Source organism: Scomber scombrus, chromosome 7 (genome assembly GCF_963691925.1).
Source record: "Scomber scombrus chromosome 7, fScoSco1.1, whole genome shotgun sequence".
NCBI classification, from domain to species: Eukaryota; Metazoa; Chordata; class Actinopteri; order Scombriformes; family Scombridae; genus Scomber; species Scomber scombrus.
Window position 1 is genome coordinate 17,773,638 of NC_084976.1, and position 23,205 is coordinate 17,796,842.

The following is a 23,205-nucleotide window of genomic DNA, read 5'->3' on the forward strand; positions in this document are numbered from 1 at the left end:
CACACAGACATGCACACTGTCACACACACACATTCACACCTCAAGCTCCAAAACCTTTGAACAACTACAGATGCATTGGAACAGGCAAACATACTTAAACTAGCTCCAGACATATATCCACCAGGCTTAAAGCAGTACAATGGATACAGTGAGAACCTGAGGGCATGAAAAGAAAATGAGGAGCATAAATGAATGACAGAAATACATCTAAGCATGCACACTTGAATGAATGATCTAGACTAGGATCATACTTGCGGAAGCAAAAAACATCAACATTAATGCAAAAGCACTTGCATCATTACAAGATGTCATGAAATGCATGTTTGAAGTTGCCATCATTGTAAGTGCATCTACTTGTTTGTGTGTCTTTGCTGCAGTTATTGTGTCAGTGAGTGGGGTAACACAGTGTGTGTGTGCACTCCTTTGTGCACAATATTTGTGTGTTTGTGTGTCTAGTGTTGCAGAGTGGAGGATGGTGCACAATAGGAAGCGTATACTGTATGTCAGGATCTGGTTGCAATAGTTGATGCACCTAAAGGCTGCTGAGTTTGACCAGTCAGGGATGTCACAGCTAAATTTAGCAAGTGTTGCTGGAAGCTATGGGAGGAGCGGGTATCATATCAGCAACGCCTGTAGGACAATGTCACACCACATCAGGGAAACCACTGTATAAATATAGCATTTCTGCTGGGTTTTCCAACATCTTAATGGAGGTTAAAAGGTCATTTCAGTAATTTATGTAAATGCAAATGCAATTGAAATTATGAAATACAAACAAAAAACTTCACACAATATGGTTTTAATATAAAGCATTTATTATTTTTGAAAATAGTATCCTTTGCATTATCAGTATAAAACAGACACGCCCAGCTCAGAGTCCTTCAATGTGTCCTTGACAGCAAGTAGAGATCAACATAGTGCGATTGAATAAAAGGTTGATCTGGACAGACATTTAGGTTTGTGTTCAGAGCATTTTAAAACAGATGGAGAAATTAAATGAAAATGATAATGGACTGTTCTGATGATGAAAATGTATACATGATGTCTGAAACACTTGGGAATGAGAAAAGATACTTAACAAGTCAGAAAAAAAGGCTGTTAATTTGCTGATTCACCAAACTTCACAGGTTACATGTTGGGAGAAGCATCTATGATGCTGCTGCGTTGGATCCACTCTTGCTTTGACTGAGGGAGTTGGCCACGTAGCCAATCAGAGTGAGGTATTCCTGGAAGCTGACTTTTCCGTCGCTGTTCTCATCCAGTCCCTGCTGCATCTCCTTAACGGCGGAGGAGCTGTTTGTGTCCTGAACAAAACACAAAGGGAACAGACAGAAAGGGACAGGGAATACTATAAGTCATGATATGGTTTCTGTCTACAAAACAATAAAAAACACATTATAATATAGATGTTTTGTGTCACACACTACAGTGAAGGGTTATGGAAAGCAGCAAAAAGTTATGTAGCTTCTCACCTCCATGATGCCACTAAGCTGTTTCTTTACCATTTTCTGAAAGGCTTTCCCATCTAAGTTCTCTTTCCCTCTGGCAGAACTGAGAAATGTAGTCACCACCGTCTGAATGGCTGCCTCCATATCTAAAGAGAGAGGAGGCAAGGACAAGAAGCAGAAAGAAAACTGAGTGTTTGATGTGGCAAGGACAGATATGGCCATATCTTAGACACTCAGACATCATGACTTAAGGTACAGTCCTGTTGAATTTTATTAAATGTGAAAATATATTTGAACTTGGCCTTGGGTGGATGACATTTTCAGTTATATCAGTTGTTTAATACATCATTTTGTTGGATTGTAGAAAAGAGAAATGCACAGTATAACCTTGGAATATTTGTGCCAAACCAACTGATAGAGATAAGGGATTCATAATTAAATCCGTGCAATCATCATATTATATATATTATAATGTATTAAAATTGAATGATGTCAAAAATATTTCACCTAATTCAATCTATGACCGAAATAGGGAAATAACATGTACTGTCCTGCAAATAATAGTAATACACAAAGCAAAATTGTCTTAATTGCTATTTAAGTCATAAATATGCAGTGATGAAAATGAGATAAACAATCACATCTTGAAATATCATTTGAATATGACATGTTTGCATTTGCCCCCTAAACATAAACATGTGAGAAACGTGAGACACACAGGTGATGTCAGCATAGAAGAGGTCAAAGAAGGGACCTGGCCTGGAGGCTTTTTGAGGTAAACAGAGCGAGAGAGGGAGTGATGGAAGGCTGAAGAAGAGGGCAGTCTCTGAGGTAAACACAATGGGAGCCGTGATCTCTGACGGTGGATATCTGATCCCCAGAAGCCAGCGGGAGGCCACAGGTTCAGATTACTGCCTGCTGCCTGTCTGCTGCAGCACACATCCTCACACACACTGTAGGAATACACTGCATACTGTGCTCAAGTATGAGCTGAAAAACATCACCTGGCTTGTCAGGCAAGGAGCAATGAATTAACCCAGCATGAATGCAAACATCTAATGCAGTTTTTGTTGAGAGAATCTAAGAGTCATGTGAAGTTAATCTTCGGTGGAACATTTGAGGCATGCAGGTTTAAGTTTGTTGTGTGTCTGTTGGTTCATTTCATTCAATACTTATTTCCAGTTGCAGGGAGGACATGAAGAAGAAGAAAATCCTTTAATTAGATGTCAAATATGTTAAAATAAAATAAATAATCGTGTCGCATTTTACCATGCCTTTCTTCTTGCCAATTCTACAAGTTTGTATTTTGTTATATATTCACAGAAAAGTGTATGAATACTAAAACTTGTTTACATGTTACAGCAGAAAAATCACAGTTATAAATAATAAAAGTAGTGAAAATGATGTGTGTGTTATTAGTACCACATGTGCTAAGTCAAAATGTCTGCTGTGACAAAGAAGTATTTTTGCAAAAAGCGATCACAATAAAACAGAGGCTTTACACAGCTGCAGAAAATTAAAAGAAATTGTGGGTGGTGGCAAGAGAGTTCCAGGAGACTTAAAAGGAACAAAGAAATATTAAATTCCTTTTAGATCCTGTTTGTGAAGTCTAGTAAACACAGTTTGATTGCATGATTTCAGACTTTCAGAACAACTTCAAAAAGAGTACACCAAGACAATTAGTATTTATTTTAATACGTACTGTATGTTATTGGTATGCAGTGTGGCATTGGGACACAGGTGTTGATTTCTTGTACAATAGGTTGAATAAACAGTAGATGATGCAAACGATGTCATGTGGAACTGGGACACGAATAATGTTGGTGCATACAGGCTGAGTTAAAAATGCCCTCCACAAGTTTTAAATCATTGAAAAAATACTCTTGAATCAACCAAATATGTTTTTTCCACAAAAATGTTGAATTACCTTGTAAACATTCTTAATAATAACATCAGGGGTCTAGAATCTATGAATATGCAAATATTTCTCATTTCAGAAATGGACACAAGATGGCTCCTGCTTCACTGAGTGTCTGTATGCACTGAAGTTTTAACATCACACTTGCTTAAGCTGCATATTTTACCACAACTGGTTTTTAAACTAGTTGGGATGTCACAAAATCATGCTTGTACATTCATGTCTTAAACTCAGGGCAGCAGGTGAAAGTGATGATAGTGTCAAACCTTTTTTGAGTGGAGGGGGACTTAGAAAGTTAAGAAATAAATTCAGCCTCCAGGGGCGTTTCTGTGTTTCTGCTCCCTTGTAGCTTTTTGTTGTCTCAACAAACAAGAATTCCAAGGCAACTGCTCTCAAAAAAAACCTCCAAAAGGCATGAACAAATGCTGCCAATACTTGAGTTGATAAGTATTACAGCAGCATGGAGCAAAGCCTTGCTGCAGGATTTCCAGTGAGTATGGGAAACTACCATGAGGCAGGGGAGGCCATGGGACAGGTAATGATGATGGGTGCCTGGGGTGATGTTGTTAAGTAACCGTAGAAGCTGGTAAAATCTCCCATCTGACACAGATGTCACACCTCAGTGATCACACTATGCATCTACACTGGGACAGAGACATCCAGAGATAGAAGGAAAGACACACACACACACACACACACACACACACACACACACACACACACACACACACACACACACACACACACACACATCTAAAGAAGGGCAATGCCAATTAGAACTTCTGTTGCATTAACCTAATTACTGGGTGAGTGAGAGCAGAACACACTCGTGGTCAGGCACCCAACCCGGTATTCTGTTTCATGTCTCCCATTCATACCAACACAACAACACACACGCACACACATTTTTCCTACAAACAAGTGAGCATCTGTCATCAGCATGCTGTTCATTATTATTTAATGGGTTACTATAATTGTTCCAACACCTTCCTTTAACACCGTCTGCACAACCAACAGCAGCACAGCAGCAGGCAGTCCAGTGCCTGTGTGTGTGTTTTTATCTGTGTATGCCATATATCAAAACGCCTGACAGGCCACCATCCCTTAGTGTCCCTTCCGAGTGTAATGAGATGAACATGAAACCAAGAAGGCTTCGGTCAGAACTGGAGACATCAAGGCCACAGAATTACAAATGGGTAGAAAGGAACATGTAGTAGGGTTTGTCCGATAAGAGCAAGAGTCGGCCTGGCTTGGAGTGTTTGTGTGTGTGTGTGCTGAGTGCACATCAGACTACAGCTTTTGAGCACATGTGCTGCATTGAGATTCAGAGCGTGGAGATAGTGATTACAGTGACTCAAGGGTAATGAATGCTTGTGTTCAGCCCAGTGTGTTGTTTTATTTGCATTACAGGTCCTTTCGTGGCATGTTGACTCTCTTGTGGCTTTTTACTGGAATTTGGCACTGTATACACATTAAGTGGTTCATGACCACTTGGGATTGTGACTCCTTAAAACAAAACAATGTGTAGTTATGACTCATCATCACTTACTTTTGGAGGCCTGGAGAGATAGGACTATCCAGTAATTCATAAGGGATAAAGCAAAGATTGAAGGAACATTCAAAAAAGAAAAATATATACATTGTATATATATTTGAGTAGGATTATGTTTTTCTCCTGTCCTATACAGTGTCATATCTCAGACCTTCTTTGTCGATCCACAGGATGAGAATTAATTAACTAGTTTTGAATGTGGTTATTTTATGATGTAAATGATGTGTCAAACTGAGGAGTGTTTTATGTAGCAGAATTCAAGACTAAATTATGTGGTAAATGTTGTAGTTGATGTCTCTGTTCTTACCTCATTCATAGCCTTCTCAATACTGTCATTTGTTGTTTGTTTGGTTTTAGCATATTTTTTTATCTGTATGTCTCCTTTTCATCATGCTCTGTCTGCAACGTTTTATGCTGCTAAAACCTAAGGGGGACCAACCTGGTTAAATAGAGGTTTAATAAAAGCAAATAAAATGTATTTTGTGCCATGACCTGAATGGGCTACATGTGAACTTATGTGCGTGGGACTTCCCAAATTAATCAAATGAAACATGAATATTGCTCAGACGTTGGTGAGACGTTACAGTCAGTGTTGCAACAAGAAGACAAGTACAAACCAGTTTACAGGTTAGTCACATAACAGTCACCCAACCCCGCCAACCCACCCTTCTCCACCCATCTCCACCCCACCACCTGGAACAGGCTGACCAACGATGTTATATCTGATGTCAGGCTGTCAAGTTTATGACCGACAGACCACGGACCACAGAGGTGCTGGCACCGGGTCGTTCATGGGCATTGATTAACCCCGGTGACCAATCAGCTCCACCCTGCTCGTGTTGTTGGCACCGGGTGTGACTGACTGACTCACTTCCTCGATGAGCATGTTACCTGTCATCACCCAGGTCCCTATTTCTCCTCCATTAACTACACCTGGATGAAGCCATTCGAGTCCCGCTACCGGAGTCATATCATAACGTTAATAATTTAGACTTGATCAGAGCCAAATCTGACCGCCGCCACAATGATCACAGTATGTCTGTTTAACGGGGCGATCACGGCCTCGGCGCATATGCCAAAACTGCAGCGCCGTGCGTAACGGAGATGTCAGGGGCTTACCCGCGTCCCCACATTTACATTTAGCCTGAACTAATCCTGACAATTTGTAGAGCGAGCAGAGGCAGGACTAACACACAGCAAATAAATAAGTAAACGTGACTCGGGATTCCGGTTTCCCTGGAAGTGTAAAGGGATTGGGGTTAGATTACCAAGAAGGAGAACTCGATCCATGGCCACCAAGTTGAGTAGTGAAAACAGAGACGCTCGCAAATGATACAAAATTGATGACTTAGTGAAGGAAATAAACTAAACAGACAATTTTCTAATTTGCCCAGAAAAGAGTCTGGACCCATCAGTGTAAAGTCCAGACAGCACAAAGTTTACAATCAGAATGAACCAGACTTACCGTTAGATCAGGGAACAAAAAAAGGTAAGAAATTTCAGCAACTGCGCTCCTTGTCTCAATGATCCTCCTCCTCAGCCTTTGGGCTAGATTAACCAGCTACACATATCTTTTCCGTGATTTAACTTCTGACTCCAGCCAACTTTTTTTTCCATTGTCCATAGGGCGTGTGCCTGGGAGAGGAGGAATGTGGAAAGAGGCGCAGCTTGAGCAACAGCAACAGTTTTCAGCAACATTTCCGTTGTTCAAGAAAACTGAAATAGGCTTTATAAAAGGGTTTAACATATATTATCAGTTTGATTGCCTGTCTGTTTATACTTTAATATTTCATCGGTTTTTCCTAACATACTCTCTCAACATGTAGAGACAAGCATGCGCTCATGTGTAAATACGTGTGTTCAAAGTTTCACAACAGAGATGTGCTAATGCCACACCCTGAAACTTTACTTGTGCAAACAGTAGTGTTCACTAGATAGGAAACTTTTTGAACAAACTGACAATGAAGGCCTGTTTTTTTGTTAACGTTTGATTTTATTACCACCTTAAAACATTGAATCTCACTCCACCAACACCACGCCTGTTTGTGTCCTGGAAAGGTGTGTTTTCCAAAAAAATAGAGGAGCCAAGAATATAAAGTGCTAACACACACACATTCTCACTTTTCAGACAATACATTTCCATTCTTGGACCTGTAAGCACAAGCAGCTGATTGTGCTTGTGTCTGGGGACACAGTTAGGTCTGGTTCTAATATGGCTGAAGTTGTTGAATAGTATCCTGTGACAGTGTTTGTGCCAGTTTGGCAGCTGCTGGGAAGAGAATGGGATGGAAAGAAAAAATGCAGACTACTGATAAAAACACAGCATTGTGCAGTTTAAACCAATTTCGGGGCGTTTTCCAATTGGCAGAATTCCCATTTTTGTCAAACTGTCACACACAAACAGTCACAGGCACACAGACATATCATTAACATAAACTATGCGACTGTATGAGAGTATCTGAGGACACTCTATTGGCTGAATCCCCCATGGTTGCTCGCAAGATGCCCAATCAGCTGCCAGAACTCAAGGAAGTTGAGCTCTCCATCATTATTCTTGTCCAATGAGCTCATAAGCCGGTCAGTGACAGTGGGGTCGTCAGCATTCTGCAAGAAAACAGTAAGATACATATATCAAATACTAAAAAAAGCAACAGTCACAGGCAGTGAGTTGCTATGGGAGGCAAGCTGACACCACTGGCACGTACACCAAATTCATGCAGATGAGGTGGCTTGGCACAAGGATCTTTGGCTCTGTCACCATCTAGTGGCTGTTTTGATTATTTCAACTTCATACATACAGAAACACGTTGGAATTTTCCACACTTGGAAAAAAAGCAGCCTTGTAACTACTACTTTGTGCCACAGTGCTCTGGTTCAACTTGAGGAGTGCACACAACACAACCAAAAGAGGACAAGACCAGAGTCAAACTTTGAGGTCTCTCAAGGCAACTCAACTCAAGTTCAAGACCTTTATTTGTTCCAGAGGGGCAATTAGCTTTGCAGTAGTAGCAAATGAAAAAAAAGAAAACAACAGCAGAGGCCACACATACATGAAATGTGTTAAGTTAAACTCTTTCTCAGCTCTTTCTTTTTGACAGATTCTTTCATTTGAAAATGTAAACACAAACATTAAATGTAGAGTTTTGTCCTGTCCCAGATGTAACTTTGAACTTTTTCCTCCATACGGTCAGAGTCAGTTCAAAGAGTAATATATTCTTCTTACGAGGAAGTACTGTTCCTTAACTCACTTCAAGTATTGGTCAGTAAAAGCATGACAGTAGCTGTTTTGAGCTGTTTTGTACTGAGTATGACTGACAGTTAATTATACGTTCAAAGTGAAAAAAGGGCCAATGTGGCTTCCAGATGATACCCGTTTCAATATGAGTCAGCCCTTCTGAGAAAGCCGTTTCAGCTGGCAAACATAGAGGTTCAGAGCAAACTTGCATTGCAAATCTTTCTGAATGTGCTGTAACCGTATAACTGTAGCCAACTCTCGTCTTTGAAAAAGGTAGGTGAGTACAGTACATCAAAAAGCCACAGATGGGCAGTTGATATAATATTGTAGGCTGACCAAACGTCCTCTTTTCCCCGGACATGTCCACTTTTTACGTCCCGTCCGGGGCGTCCGGGTTTTTTTTATTAATTGATGATAATGTCCGGTTTTCCTTCTGTGTGTGTGTGTGTATGTGCGTATATGTGTGTATATGTGTGTGCCCCCTCTACCCCGGTTGTCATTGTTTGGGTTAGCGTGTGTAACGTAATCCCCTAGAGGCTGCCCTGTGGGCGGATCTCCAAAACTCACAACAAGAAAGCAGCAGACACCGGCGGTGCAGCTGAAGCGTTCAAGATGCCAAAGCGCAAATGCACGTTCACAGATGAACTGCGAAAAATTCCCAGTTTACCGACTCGGTCGGGACTGGCTGAGTGCACCGTGTGCGAAGCTGGTACATATGTGTCTGTGTCCAATAAAGGTGCCAGGGACCTCACAGCTCATATGGACACAGAGAAACATAAAAAAGCAGTGCGAGGTGAGAGTAGTTCAGCAAAGTTGACTGAGTTCTTTGTGAAACCCGGAAAAACAGAGGATGCTGTAAATGCAGCGGAGGGTGCGTTGGCATTTCATACTGTGATACACCACCACAGCTACAGGTTTTTCTAATAGAGAAGAGGTATTATTTAGAACATTATTTCATATTATTTATTTATTTATTTATTTGTCCACTAAGACTTGAAAAGAGAGCTATTATTTTACAAGTTGATTTTTCTAACACAGAAGAAACATTATTTCTATCATTATTTTAATCCAGAGATTTTACATTTATTTTACATTTTTATATGTATATATATATATATATATTTTACAATTGAGGCATAATAAAGAAAGTTAAGTAACCTCTGAGAAGCCTATCTGCATTTCTGTCTTTGAGAGATATTATTTTGTAATATAACAAAATATTCTATCCATACATATACACTTTAAATATATTAAAATTATAAGGAATCTTTGAGTAAACTGCGAGTATCATTTAAGTAGGCTATCTCGTGGCCGGGCTGAGTGTCCTCTTTTTTGGAAATCAAAATATGGTCACCCTATAATATTGTTATATTTTTGTTATTGTCAACAAATCTCATGAAAAGACCAAAATCAACAATGTGCTGTCTTTCAATACTTCCCAATGTTCCAAAACTCATATGCTTCTATGTAAAATGTTACATGCATTAACGACATCCTAAAACAGCTGTGTACCCTTTTTTTTTTTTTTTAGCAAAAGTTACTCAAAAAGAGGTGAATAGTGCATTTGTCAGGGACTATTTTCAGCTGCAGATTAGATGGTCTAGAAAGTATTTATGGCAGCAGGATGATGAAGTGTATTGACTCAAAAAAAAAAAGTTTCCCATGTTCTTCATTACAAAGGAGCAAGTCACACACACAGGTCTATGACACAGAATTAGCCTTATCAGGCTTTGGCTACACAAGCAAGTACTAATCAGTAGGATCATTAAATTGTTGGTTTTTGTGTTTTCATTGGCTTTACTGACAAAAAGAAAAATGTAATTCAATTCAAATGATTAATCCTTACCTTAACAAAGTTGGGGAGCTCTGATGCGACCAATCTGCAGAACTCGTCTTTGCTCAGTGTGTCAGAGGAACCATCACTGCCAGCATACTTCTTGAACTGGGACACCAGCATGCCAATGGCAGACTCCATCACAATCTGACAGACAGATAGACATAAACTTGGCAAAAATATTTCAGGAAAGATAAAAATGAGAAATGCTGTTGATGATAATGTCAGTGAATTAAGTTCAATGACAGAATTGAAACAGTAGCAAGTTTGACTAGAGTTTGATCTGGAAATACAAATCAAAGACTCACCAGCTCAGTTATGTCTGTAAAGACGGAAAATTGTGAGGACACAAGTCTTCACTGCTCTATATAGCCCACCTCTCCCTCCAATAAATCATTCACTAATTTCTCTTTATATATTTACAGCTTGTGGTTTCTGCACAATATTCATTGCAACTAGTGAAAGTGTAAACCATGTTTCCCAAACACCACTGGCCTTTTTCCATGATGTGATTGCATTTTCAGATGCAAGTTAAGCTGTTGACCAATCTGTGGCAGGAGTTATGGATTACTGGGTGAATCACCTCATTCAGGAAAAAAAAACAGACTAACTGAGACGGACAACCTGAGTTAAGATGGGTTAAACATATTACAGTATATATTAACAAATAGCTTAATGTTTTGCCTAGTGCATGCCAATGCATGGGCAATGGTCTTACATTTTTCCATTGGTTTCTATGAGTGTGAAAATGTGGACGAGAGCAAAATGAAAGCAGTAAATCAAGTATAATTGTACAGTCTGTGTGGCAGAAACTTTTGAGAATGAGGCACTTGGGTTTTATTTCAGACAGTGTAGTATTTAAGCCAAAGCTCTGACAAGATGTGCACAGTTGGCATATTAGGAAGGCTGTTAGTGCTAACAAGCACAATGGCTTTATCATCCAAATATCCCCACACCTAGTTTTCTTGTCTCAGCTGTACAACACCCACACGCACACACACACATAACCCCATACACCTGAAACAGCAGCCTGCAGTTCTCCTCCTTCCATTCCCTCAGCCATCATTGAGGAAGGAGATTGCTGTTAAAAATAAATAGACCACACGGCTGATGCAGTGTCTCTTTACAATGAGTCAGACTTTACTAGATAGTTATTCATTACAAATAAGTATATCTTAGGGAATGTATACCTCCATGAAACTTGCCTTACCACAGAGCTGGGAGCACAGATGTATTATATTATCACTGATACTACAGTGCAGCGGTTTTACAATATTTTGAGGTGAAAGTGAAATAGAAGGTGTTATGAAGTGTCAGTTTCTCACAGAGAACCACTGTTATTTAACTTAGATAACATAGATCTGGGATAAAACTGTCTCTTAAATAACATCTATATTGACAGTGTTCATGTAAAAAAAATGCAACAGTGAACCAGAATAATGCTCCAGTTTCAGTCACAAATGAGGTAATGATTGACTGAAAATACAGACTCACAGTGACTGAATGACATGAAGTCATCATGGTCAATTTCATCTCCCTCTTCATCCGCTCTAACTGCAGATTAAATGTTACTTCAAACATCCACATACACAGATTATAAAAGGAATGTACAGCAGAAACAGTATCCCTGTGGACTGAAAGAGAATGAAGTTAACATCAAGCAGGAAGACATTTCAAGGTCCACGGACAGTTCATTCTTTTGCAGTGCCACACACATCAATGGATAACTGCTGTGTTCATTCATGTTTGTATATAAAACTTTTTAGAGTCCACCAACTTTTCAAGTCAACGTAATTGTTCAAATAACCATAAAATAATTATTAATATTCAATAAAGCCAAATATCTCACCTTCACATCCACCCTTGAAGATTTAATAGGACTTGTGAAACCAAATTCAGGTGGCGCATGAAAAACAACTTGAAATCACTGATTGTGATAAAATGAGTAGATGTTTGTCTTTGAAGAGGTCGATTTAACAAGAGCGGAAAAATAATACAAAATACATGTTTTTTCATCACATGGATGCATCAAATTTATTGTACTGCTCTTACGAAAATAGTAGGTGCAAATATGAACATCCTTACAAACAAAGTACGTGGTTCTGTGTTGTTACCCTCTGAAAAACAACCTTAATGTGGCTACAGGCCTTTGAATCAACAACATTTCATAAGTTAGCAGGTAAACAGAAAAGAAAACATGCTTTATTTTGCAAACTATTTTGCCAGTTCCATAGCCCGCTTAATCAATATAAACAAATGCTACATTCATACAACTTAAACAATAATTAAGGACATTTTAGTGCAGAGTTGTGTACCTGAAAAGAAACATACATGCTTAACATGTCAATATTTTATGTGCCAACCAATCGGTTTTTTAAACTATATTATGCCAGACTATAAAATAAGTTAACTATATATTTCTGCATTTTAGCATAGTTCTTTAAACAAATGTGTTTAATGAAATATGTACATTCATTCAAAAGAAAAAAACCCAATGATTTCAATGACTTCTGATTTCACATAAAATATTCAGCAGTTTTTTCAACAGTTTACTGTATGCCCCCCAATTCATAAAAAGCTGTTTATTAATGACTTGAAGATCATCTGACATTATCAGTCAGAATAAAGCAATCAACACACTAAGATGGCATAGCGTAGGAGCCTGCCTGACCAGTGAACAGACTTCAACAGTGTTTGAATAAGAGATGCAGTGTGTGAATAAGACTTTATATTATATATTCTGGAGGTGAGAGTCAGAAATAAAACAGAATAACATTCAACAAAATCTAACAAGTATAATGTCACTGAAATGAAATTTTAAGTTGAATCTCTTGGACAACATAGGGAAGGGGCAAAAATAAGATCCTTTAAAAACGATGACAGCATGATAAATGCGTACTTGTAAGCATTTGTGGTCCATTATTAAGTGTTCCCTTTGAATAACCCATCATCTGTAATGACTCCTCTTAAGCTTCATGTGACAGATCCATCAATTCTATCACTTCTTCAGCCACGTGCTCGGCCACTTTCCTTCTTCCACTCCCCTTTCATTTTCTCCTCTTTCCCTCCAGCTCCTGGCACTGAAAACTTTTTCATGACTTCTCTTTCAAACTGCTCCATTTCTTCCTCTATGGCACTATCCTCTTCTTCACTGTCCTCATCCGCATCCACCATGTCTTCTAAAATATCGCCCACATCTTGGACGAAATCTTGAAAGCTCATCTGGTTATGAACGAAGACCTCGTCCTTGAAGAACTCTGTGGCTAGCTTTTTGAGCTCTTCTCTTTTGGAGGAATCCACACCGGCCTTTTCTGCCTTGGCTAGATATGTTTGGAGGATGGCCTCGAACTCGGGTAAAGGGACAGGGAGCAGCCCCTCTGCCTGGGCACAGGTCTCCAGTGAGTTACATTGCTGTGGAAGTTTAGGGCTATGCTGGAGGCGGTCTCTTTGCTGTACCCAGTACTCAGGTTGATCAAGGGAGGGGTGGTGGTGTGTATGAGGGTGCTTCTTGTCACTCCACAGATGCTCCTCATGGTGGTGGTGATTACTGGTAGGCTTGTGCTCGTCTTTGTTTTTGTAGAAGCTGGATTTGTCCTTTTTCCACTCTCCGTACTGCTTTTTCTCTTTCTGTTCTCCTCTCTTCCACTCCTCTTTTTTCTTTTCCAACTGCTTCCACTCATCCGTCTTCTTCCAGTCCTTATCATCTTTACCATTTTTTGTCTTTCCATGGCTCTCACCCCACTGTTTCCTCTCATTCTTCCCCTTCCCTTTACCATGATTTTCGCTAGTTTCCCACTGTTTCCTTTCACCCTTTCTTTTCTCTTCTTTACCATGATCTTTGCCATTTTTGTTCTTCCACTCCTTCCTCTCTCCTTTCTCTTTCCAATCTTTTTTCTCCCACTTGTCTTTGCCACTTTCCTTAAAGCCATCTTTTGATTTCATCCACTCCTTCTCTCCCTTCCACTCCTCCTTGCCCTTGTGTCTCTCTCCATGTTCTTTTCCTCCCTTCCAATCTTTGTTGTCCTCTTTCCCCCTCCATTGCTTACCCTCACTCTGTTTCTCATACTTTGGCTTTTTCCAGTCTTTCTCTCCCTTCAGTTCTTTTCTTTCACTCTTTTCTGTCCTTTCTTTCTTCCCTTCCCTATCCTTCCATGGTTTTCCTTCATCCCCTCTGCTTGCCTTTTCTTTCTTCCAGTCTTTCTCCTTCCTTTGTTTGTCATCACTGTGCTTCTTTTGCTTACCTTCCATTTCTTTCTCCTTGTCAAATTTTACTTGCTCATGTTTCGCCTTTTTCACCTCCTTCTGCTTCCATTCTGTTTTACCCCCATCTTTGCTCTTCTTTTTCTCTCCTTCTTTCCATTCAGATTTTTCTTTCTCTTTCCACTCTTTCTTCTCGCCCATGTCATGTTTGTCCTTCTTCCAATCTATCTTCTTATCAGGCCTTTGCTCATCTAGTGGTTTCCTGGGGTGTCTCTCAGTGGATCCAGCTGTGACCGGTTTGCTGTCCTCTGGCTGACCACTGGGGGGCGATGCAGTAGGCTTCACAGGCATCTTGGCTGCTTCACTGGCTGCTGAAGGAAAGAGAAAGAGTTACAACAACTACAAAGATGAAAAGTGAGCATTCAAGCGAGAAGAAGAGAAAAGTAAGAAAAAAGAAAGAAATATTCAGCCTGTCCTTTACTATCTAACAACTATTATCCTACACCCTTTTCCCTCCTCCACGTCCCCTCCCTACCTCCTCCCCCTGTCCCTTTGTACCTGATGAGAGTTTTATTTCAGTCAGAGTGGATCTCAGAGTGTCTAGTTCTTTCTGTAGGGACGAGACAGACTCCAGCTCTCTCTTCATCCTCTCGTTCTCTTTTTGAAGGACAGGGAGAGATGCAATCTCTTTCTTCAACCTACTGTTTTCCTTCTCCACCTCCTCCCTCTGCAGCCGCTCCGCTGCCCCCTCTGCTGCCTGTCCCTTGGCTACTTTTAGCTCTTCTTTCTGTGCCTGTTGAAAAAAGAAAAGAAAAAGGCGATCCTATGAGAATATTACACACTCAGTAACACATTCATATATATATGTATGACACACTGAACAATGATAACACAGGACTGGTTCACTAATGATGCAGAGGGTCAGGTGGGTTTGTGTCAGCGCGCACAGTCACACACACAGACACACACACAAACACAGAGGAGAGATAGAATAGAGTCACACCTGAAGTTGGTCATGTAGCGCAGAAATGTGCTGGTTTTCGTCGGCTATCTTATTTAGAAGATCTGTACCGTCAGCATCTGCTGGGGGTGGAGGAACCTCTGGATTAAGCCACTCCTGTCAAAATTGGACATGACAACACCATGAGTTTCAAAAGATTTCACGACTTCTCACAATAATTCATATAATAAGTCAGATAATAAGTCAGATGGGGTTACATTGAGAAGTGAAATGTCTGACACATTTATAGTAATTGAAGTAATGTTGCCTACTGAGAATGTCAAACTAAAAATGGATGTGGTGCTCATTGCACTGAAAAGTGGTTACACAAAGTAGTATGTATAATGAATAAAATTTAGACTAGAGAAATCACAGACAGAACAAAGAGAGAAAAAAGGAGTGACAAATTAACATCAGACTGACCTGTTTTCCTAGTACATCTGGATCTTTCAGCTCCCTTGTGTTATAGTCACTCTCTGCAAATTATTATGCAAAGCTTAATTTCCATGTGCATAATACACCATCAGAAAACACAAGCAAAAGCTTTGGCTCCTTCCCAAACAACCAGCAAGGCTTTTACAGTCAAGTTTTAATTCCTCAGCAGAATGAGAGCATATATTGTATATACTTTTAATTGCTGGTTGAAAACCTTGTATCTCTAATTTGCTCATTTTCAGTTTTAACTTTTACTTATCCTCTATGTTATTGCAAATCATGCTGATGAACATTCATAAAAACCTAAATATCAGAGTAAAAAGGCATTCTTGTCACGCTAAAAATTACTGGTTTATATTGTGTTGATTTGGAAGGTTTTCATTTAACAGCAACAAATTCTGCAAGCCTCATTGCAAAAGTGCAGATATCACCTTTTCCCTTGCTCGAGTTTAAAAGCGTGCAGTGCTTTTAAAATGTAATTGTCAATTGCAAAAACAGAATTTTTTCTGCATGCACATTCACACATACAAACACATGCTGTGGCAAAGAAAGCACTCATTCATTCGTCCACACACACACACACACACACACACACACACACACACACACACACACACACACACACACACACACACACACACACACACACACACACACACACACACACACACACACACACACACACACACACACACACACACACACACACACACACAACCTACCCTCATCCAGGTCCATGAAGACACCTGCAGGTACAATACACCTCAGTCTCAGAGCACCCTTCATCTTGTCCACTGCTAGTAGTTCATAACCTTCCTATATTTAACCTATACCATCTTAAAATGTATCTAAAATAACATTAACGCAGCTACAGCCAAAACTGAACTACCCTCCTAATAGCTAACATGATGATGGTGATGCCTACCTGAGAAAAAGATGGTCCCGAGGCCTACCAGAATGATGGCACCCAGGATGCACTTGTTCACAGAGAACCCACTCTCTTCGTCTCGCTGTGGTAGCTGAAATTCTTCCTCTGCCTCTTCTTCCTCCTCCGCTCTTCCAATCCGCTCCAGAGCTGCCAAAAGAGACCTCCTTCTCCTCACCTCTGGCTCTCCCTCCTCTCCCGTTTTCTCTGCCCTCTCATCCCCCACCTCTGATTCCCTTGGGGAGTCTGAAGCAAAGGTAGGAAACAGTATGAAATAAGTTGTTAAAAATGGACCTTGTATAGAAACTCACTGACACTCAATTCTGTTTGGCAAAAAATGCACAACAGAGCAAAAGAAGGCTCATTTTTTAATGCTGTAGTGAGACAAAGAGTTGCAGTCCAAATACACCTGACTGCAAAAAAACTTCCCAGGTCCCAGTCCCTCTGAACCCAATTTACTTCTGCAGGGTGTTACACAACTTAAGGTTTCTCTGTCACATCATGCTCCCTTCCTCATACCAACCATTGCCTCTCCAGACAACCTCCTGGCCCAGATACTGAACAAGTCCATAACCAGCTGGTCTACTAAATACACTTCAACCACAAACAGTATCTGGCTTAGTTTCCAAAGACAGAATATGAATATTGCAATGAATTTAACAACACACACATAATAAAAACTGAAGCTAAACTGAATATAATTTTATGTAATTGTGACTTGACCCTTTAAAGTACATTTTGTTGAAATACACACTAACCCAGACCAGACTCAAAAGTTGCACAGCCTTGCTGTTCGTACCTGCCTGTTTCCCTAAGTCAGTTGTCCTTGGAGACAGGCCTGACTCCTCCCCTTCCCGTTGTAGCTCCTCCCCATTTAACGGATGCAACGCTCTTTCCTGTGCCGGCCTCTCTTTTTCCTGTGTAAACTCAATCCCTCCCAGAGTTTCTGTGCTCAGCAGTGAGGCTGGGGGCTCCTCAGGGGAGGGACTTATGTGGGTGTAGGAGTCAGAGAATGAATCAGGGTCTGGGGTGGACTGTGCCATGCCCTCAGCTAGGCCCTCTGACTGGATGAGTGCATCACCGCCAGGGAAGGAGCTGCTCGAGACTTCCAGAGAGGAGGGTACGGGGGCATCAGTGATAGTGATGGGCACGTCAGCATGGTGATTTGTGCTGGAGATTTCACTTGGCTCTCCTTTTTTCTCTTCTGATACCTGAGTATTGCAATAAGGAAAATACAATTCCTGAGATTATTGCCAGTGAAAGGTTTTAGATAACCCTATATTTTAGCATTTTTGCTCTTTGAGTAGAAAGTAGAAATTTAACATTTGCACTATTTTATGTTTTTGCCTTTTGTCACTATCAAACACAAACATTATACAAATTATCAGCAAGACTCTGCCAAGAAGCAGTAGCTTAGTAACAGCTGAAATGAGTCACTTCCTATATAAGAGTGCTAAATTGAATGTGTGATAATGTGGTTACATCAGGGATGTGTTAACCACACAATACACCCTTTGGCCTTTCAGAATCATGTATTTCCTGTGGCTATGATAAATTGTTTCAATGTACATCATGCTGCAATTCAGAAATGAGTATTCAGTCAAACAATGGTTTAATCAGAGAATACGAACTGTTAGAAAGCATTCATTGGATACATATTCAGCGGAGATGTATAACAAATAGTGCTATTACATGATAGAACATACTGCTGTCTTACCAGGTGTTCCTCCACAGAGAGTCCCTCTGCAGGCGCTGTATCCTCTGCAGGCTGCTTGTTTGCCCCACTGCCTGGCTCATCAAACACAGACACAGGAGCAGAGTGGGGAGTCATTTAGAGCACAACATTTTTCAGTTGTGCCTCCTTGAAATGGAGCAACACTGAGTTGGGACACCTGTCACCAGTGTGCATGTGCAGAATGATAATGAGTAATGATGCACTATACATACATTTCACTTCTTTTATTTCATTTAAACAATTATCACAGAGGCAAAGAAGCAAAAGTAGGAAAGTGAGAATTATATTAGGCTTGTGTGTTAGAAATGTAGTTTTCCTGTGTCATGCAAGTCACAGTCGTCAAATATAAAACCACCTGCTGTAGATGTATGGGTTTCCTCATGGTGCTCTGTCCCTTCTGCCAAAGGCCTCAGGGTTTCAGCAGCAGTCTCCTGGTAAAAAAACACACACAGCATGTAATCAAACACACAGGCATTAATACCACGGACATACCCTCAATGGAGAAATGCAGGCTCGTCTGACAATTTGTCTCTTGATTGAAACTGAACATCAGAAATTACTAAGCTCTTTTTTCCACAACAGCCACTGCCAAAGTGCCACTGAGCAAACCAGTCAGCGTGTCTGTCTAACTAGCCCTCAGGCCAGCGCTGAAGATTTCTAAAGCCAGTTTGGCTTTCTGAATAATAGTTAAAACTGGGGAAAAAAGAAAAGAAACATTGGCAGTCTTATTACAGAAACCTAATTCATATTTGGGTGACCCAAAAGAAAACTCAAGTGGGACAAGGAGTTTTCTTTTTAAAAATAATGTATTTTCATTGAGGTCATGCACACAGCGACTCCGCATATTCAGATTGTCTTTTCAAAGTGGCAATACCTCAGGAGTGAGGATTGTCCAGCTGTTGTTAGTACTGCTGCTGCCAGACATGGCCCCCTAGAGGCTTTATCTGTCTCCTACAACACAAGAAGAACATGCACAACAGATTACATGTAAATAACAGTTAGTTAACAGAGATAGATGTGATGGAAGAAACATGCATAACATCATGAAGATTCAAAGTTGATACAGTGTTGAATATATGATGTATGTAGTTGTCGATGGAGCACTGTGAAGAAATCAAATGAAACTGATGAGCATCAATTAGAAATCCTCATTGTAAGTCTTCATAATATCTGTACCTAAGCCTGTTTGATTCTGCAACAAGATCAATCATTGACCTTAAAAACAGAGTGGACAGAAAACGTTTTTGGCAGAGTAAAAATGCACCTACTGAAAGGGCTGCAAGCACATTTTAGAGGTATATAATTTAGAGTCCTGACACTAGTCCACAAATAGGGTGACAGTTTGTGTATTGCAGGTTCAAAAAAATTTACATCCCTTTTGTTTACATATGCACAGGATTTGAATGCATGCCTTGGTCATTCTGCCAATAAAGGACCTACTGTAACTGTGTGAGAGAGAGAGAGAGAGAGAGAGAGAGAGAGAGAGAGAGAGAGAGAGAGAGAGAGAGAGAGAGAGAGAGAGAGAGAGAGAGAGAGAGAGAGAGAGAGAGAGAGAGAGAGAGAGAGAGAGAGAGAAAGAGTGCAGGAAGTCCAATTCCCTGGGAGCATTCAGTTCTTCATTAGTAGTTTATGTGTGTTGTGGGCCTTTTGGTCACCCTGGCTTTTGACTAGCTGGAAAATGTTTTGGCAGAGTCTCGGGTAACTAAGGCCAGCACTTTTCTAGAGATACAAACAACAGAATGGGCTGTCCATTACAAAGCTGCTGTTCTGTTAACAGATATTTACTGTACCTTCTTAGTAAGTAACGACTAAGTGGTTTCAAATTTCAAGGTAAGATAAACATTTGGTGGCAGTTTATCCTTATTGTACTTCCGTGGTATCTGGCCAACAAAACCCCTTTTAGACCTGGATCACTCAAGCAGAAACACAATCTGATATTTCAATTTCCCTCTATCACCTGGTCAAGTGTAAGGTATTACAGCTTTACAGCCTTTTCTTTCAAACAGCTGAGGATGATATTTAGATTATGTATTATGTTTAGTTTAGCTTTCTTCAGTAAATGCAGAATAAGCCAACCACTTACTTTAACGCCACACTGTCTAGGTAATGACACACTTCACTCCTCAAATTCAATTCTCTTCCTGCTCTGCAATTTAGGTCTCCTAATCGAGTGCCTCCCAAGAGAAGTCTACTGAATCTAGCCTAGGGCCCAAGGAACATTGTGGAGGATATAGTGGAATGGCTTAAATAGATATCAGCTAAATATAGCTGCCATGAGATTGACTAGAGATGCAGAGGATGGCCATGGGGAACACAACAGAGCAAGCGTGTGTTCTGAGGACAGTTTTTAAAAGAAATTTGTATAAAGCACCACAGAGATTGCAGCTTTTAACAGAGAAAAAATATTTTCAATGCCTTGCAGTCAGGTCTTAATCTCTTTATGAGTCTATGTGCAATCTATGTGCATCTCGCATTGGATGGCTGAGTTATATCACATACCTTAATATACAATAACTGCCATCCGTGTTATTCATGTATCACGCTTTTTTTCTTAACAAAATAAAGCCATATATTTACAGCTATGGGCCTAATCTTTTTTTATCTTGGTCTCTGCATGGGAAGAATGACCAAAAAAGGTCAGGAGGACTAAAATGCAAGTACGAGCCACTAGGATAGCAATGTTGTGCTGTCAAAACAAGCACCATAACTACCAACATACACAGCCTAACAGGAAAAAATCGCGGTTTACACGATTATACTATGTACACAGATGACTCTGAGTTAAACAGTCTGACGTATTTAACAGGAAATGTCATATGGCGATGAACTAAAAGGAAAACAAAACTTAGTACACAGTTAAACTCACGAACGTCATTTTTAAACCTGTTAGTGGCCAGTATGAGGGAGATGAGTTATTAAACTTAGCTTGTTAACATTAGCCACATAAAATGTAAACTTTTAAAGGTTAGTTGCTTCAACAGTCACAGTCGAGAAACCAGGAAAGAGAGAGTCAAACGACGTTAGACAGGCTATGTGGAAATGAACTGTGATCAAAATATAATGTTGTTCCTTTGTAATAAAAACACTTGCAACGTTATATCCAAATTCAGGTCAATCTTACCTTGGTCGCTTTACTTCGGACCCAACAGACTGTCACAGATACACTTGTCTCTTCATCCAACTTCAGAACTATGAGAAGAACATGCCTCCTGAACTTACATGATCCACGCGGCTGCCGTCCAATCACAGACAAGAGTCGCTCATGTCCCGCCTCGTCCTCCAGCTTGACCAATAGCAACGCGGCGTCACACCAATTCACTAGGGGAACTTCCAAGTTGATTGACACACGCAGGTGATGGAGAGCATGCAAAACATACATCTTACATGGGTTGACTTAGAAGTCTGTGACAACAGCAGCCTCCGTGTGATTTAGGTTGGCAGTCCATTGGTTTGGGATGATTCCAGGTTGATGTTGATATTTTGGGTGACTATTCTTCGGTCCAATATAGAACAGCATATACAAGTCATCCAACTTTTTGAAATTAAATAAATACAGGCCTTACAATCTCATCATAGGCACATAAAAGCTTACTATGGCACCTAAAACAAATGATTGTGTTATCCTTTTTAGCTATACAGTATATGCTAACTGTAACTGTAATCAATCAAAACAAACAAAAATGCAGACATAAAGGTAGCATTTTTCTATTCATTAATTCCTTTATTATCACAACAGTTTGTGTTGCTGTACAGTGAACTCTCGCAATCAGGGGTGCCACATCCCTCCAGATCTCAGATCAGCAAGGTTAAAATGAGGGAACACAACCAGTCCCACAATGAGCATGTGTAGCATCTGCAACTGTACCCCTGTTTCTTGGGAATGCAAGAAGAGCATCCTATAGACACCTGAAAAAACAGTAATACAAATATTTGAAAAATTAGTTAATATGTTCAAAAACACTGATTTAGTAAACCTGTTCTGCAATGCAATTACTACTTCAAAACACAAGTAGGCCACATAAATGTTGCATTGCTTTGTACTCCAATGGTAGTTTGATGTCATATGAGAAAAGACTCATACTTGCCCATGCTTTGCCAGCGCTGCTGATCAAACACTCCATCTCTGATGAAATAAAAGCTGGTTAAAATTACACTATAGGAGCCAGCATAGCCACAGGGAAAATCAATGTTCGACCACTTGATGTACTCTATAAGTATGTCAGTCCAGGATCTCTTTGATGCACCAGCAGCAGAGGAGAAAATAGAGGCACTCCTTCATTGACTGGATGAAACTGTAGGCAAAGTTTCCTCCCAGGAAGTTCTTGCCTCTTCCAAGGCCCATAGCAATGTCCCGCAGGTGCTGTCCCAGGGAGGAGGAGGAGGCAGGCATGGCCTGGGGAAGAGGACGCTGAGGGTGCATGGTTCTAGTGAGGAAAAGGCACAATCAGAACGGGGCAGAGCAGGCAGGCAGGATAGGGCTCATGCAACTGTTGAGGTCTTCTCTGTATTCCCGGCACAGCAGTTAGCTCCTCTACTTATAACCTCTGTACAAACCGCTGGCAGCCTCCATTCATACCCTGCTTTTTCTCGACTATTCTCTGCTTTCAAACATCCGCTGATTGATTAAAGGCCTTGTTTATCTTTGCTGTGCTCTGTTCCCCTCTGTTGTACAATCTCTCCCTGGGCTCTAATAATCCCTGAATCAGCCCCCTACTGTTAAAGGATCCACCTATTCAAAAACAGGAGAGTTCCAGCAGCTCCAACACACCACCATAACTACATGCCACTCTTTGTTCAGGACAGTATATGATAGGTGATTGATCATACCTTCTGGAAGGTTGGACTTTGTCTGCTTTAAAACCACTTTACTTGGTAGAAGAATAAACTAGGTGGAAGAATAAACAAAGGAATAAAACATTCAAC

The 23,205-nt window shown here is 40.4% G+C and overlaps 5 protein-coding genes across 7 annotated transcripts in view; 1 reads left to right on the forward strand and 4 right to left on the reverse strand.

Annotated features, from left to right (window-relative positions):
* Window positions 1–23,205, forward strand: part of slc50a1 (solute carrier family 50 member 1) — a 390,175-nt gene that overhangs the window by 152,402 nt on the left and 214,568 nt on the right. The window lies entirely within an intron of this gene.
* On the reverse strand, window positions 801–6,550 carry si:ch211-105c13.3 (uncharacterized protein LOC325758 homolog). Its single transcript, XM_062422911.1, has 3 exons — window positions 6,384–6,550; window positions 1,473–1,594; window positions 801–1,304 (listed from the first exon to the last, which is right to left on the reverse strand). Exons 2-3 carry the CDS (start codon window positions 1,590–1,592, stop codon window positions 1,149–1,151), a joined length of 276 nt encoding a protein of 91 aa, XP_062278895.1. The 5' UTR covers window positions 1,593–1,594; window positions 6,384–6,550; the 3' UTR covers window positions 801–1,148.
* Window positions 7,388–10,128, reverse strand: LOC133984127 (protein S100-A11-like). Its single transcript, XM_062423406.1, has 2 exons — window positions 10,000–10,128; window positions 7,388–7,522 (listed from the first exon to the last, which is right to left on the reverse strand). The coding sequence occupies exons 1-2, from the start codon at window positions 10,126–10,128 to the stop codon at window positions 7,388–7,390; spliced, it is 264 nt and encodes an 87-aa protein (XP_062279390.1).
* On the reverse strand, window positions 11,999–21,472 carry pbxip1b (pre-B-cell leukemia homeobox interacting protein 1b). 3 transcript variants are annotated; one of them, XM_062423381.1, is made up of 11 exons: window positions 21,404–21,472; window positions 19,157–19,233; window positions 18,638–18,713; window positions 18,265–18,335; window positions 17,347–17,758; window positions 16,548–16,793; window positions 16,345–16,368; window positions 15,611–15,663; window positions 15,191–15,304; window positions 14,890–14,980; window positions 11,999–14,555 (listed from the first exon to the last, which is right to left on the reverse strand). In XM_062423381.1, exons 2-11 carry the CDS (start codon window positions 19,205–19,207, stop codon window positions 12,994–12,996), a joined length of 2,700 nt encoding a protein of 899 aa, XP_062279365.1. In that variant the 5' UTR covers window positions 19,208–19,233; window positions 21,404–21,472; the 3' UTR covers window positions 11,999–12,993. The 3 variants fall into 3 exon arrangements, with proteins under 3 accessions (XP_062279365.1, XP_062279363.1, XP_062279364.1); XM_062423379.1 differs by having other exon boundaries at window positions 14,746–14,980; XM_062423380.1 differs by lacking the exon at window positions 16,345–16,368 and having other exon boundaries at window positions 14,746–14,980.
* On the reverse strand, window positions 21,990–23,168 carry lenep (lens epithelial protein). The gene has a single exon (XM_062423407.1). The coding sequence runs from the start codon at window positions 22,700–22,702 to the stop codon at window positions 22,502–22,504; it is 201 nt and encodes a 66-aa protein (XP_062279391.1). The 5' UTR covers window positions 22,703–23,168; the 3' UTR covers window positions 21,990–22,501.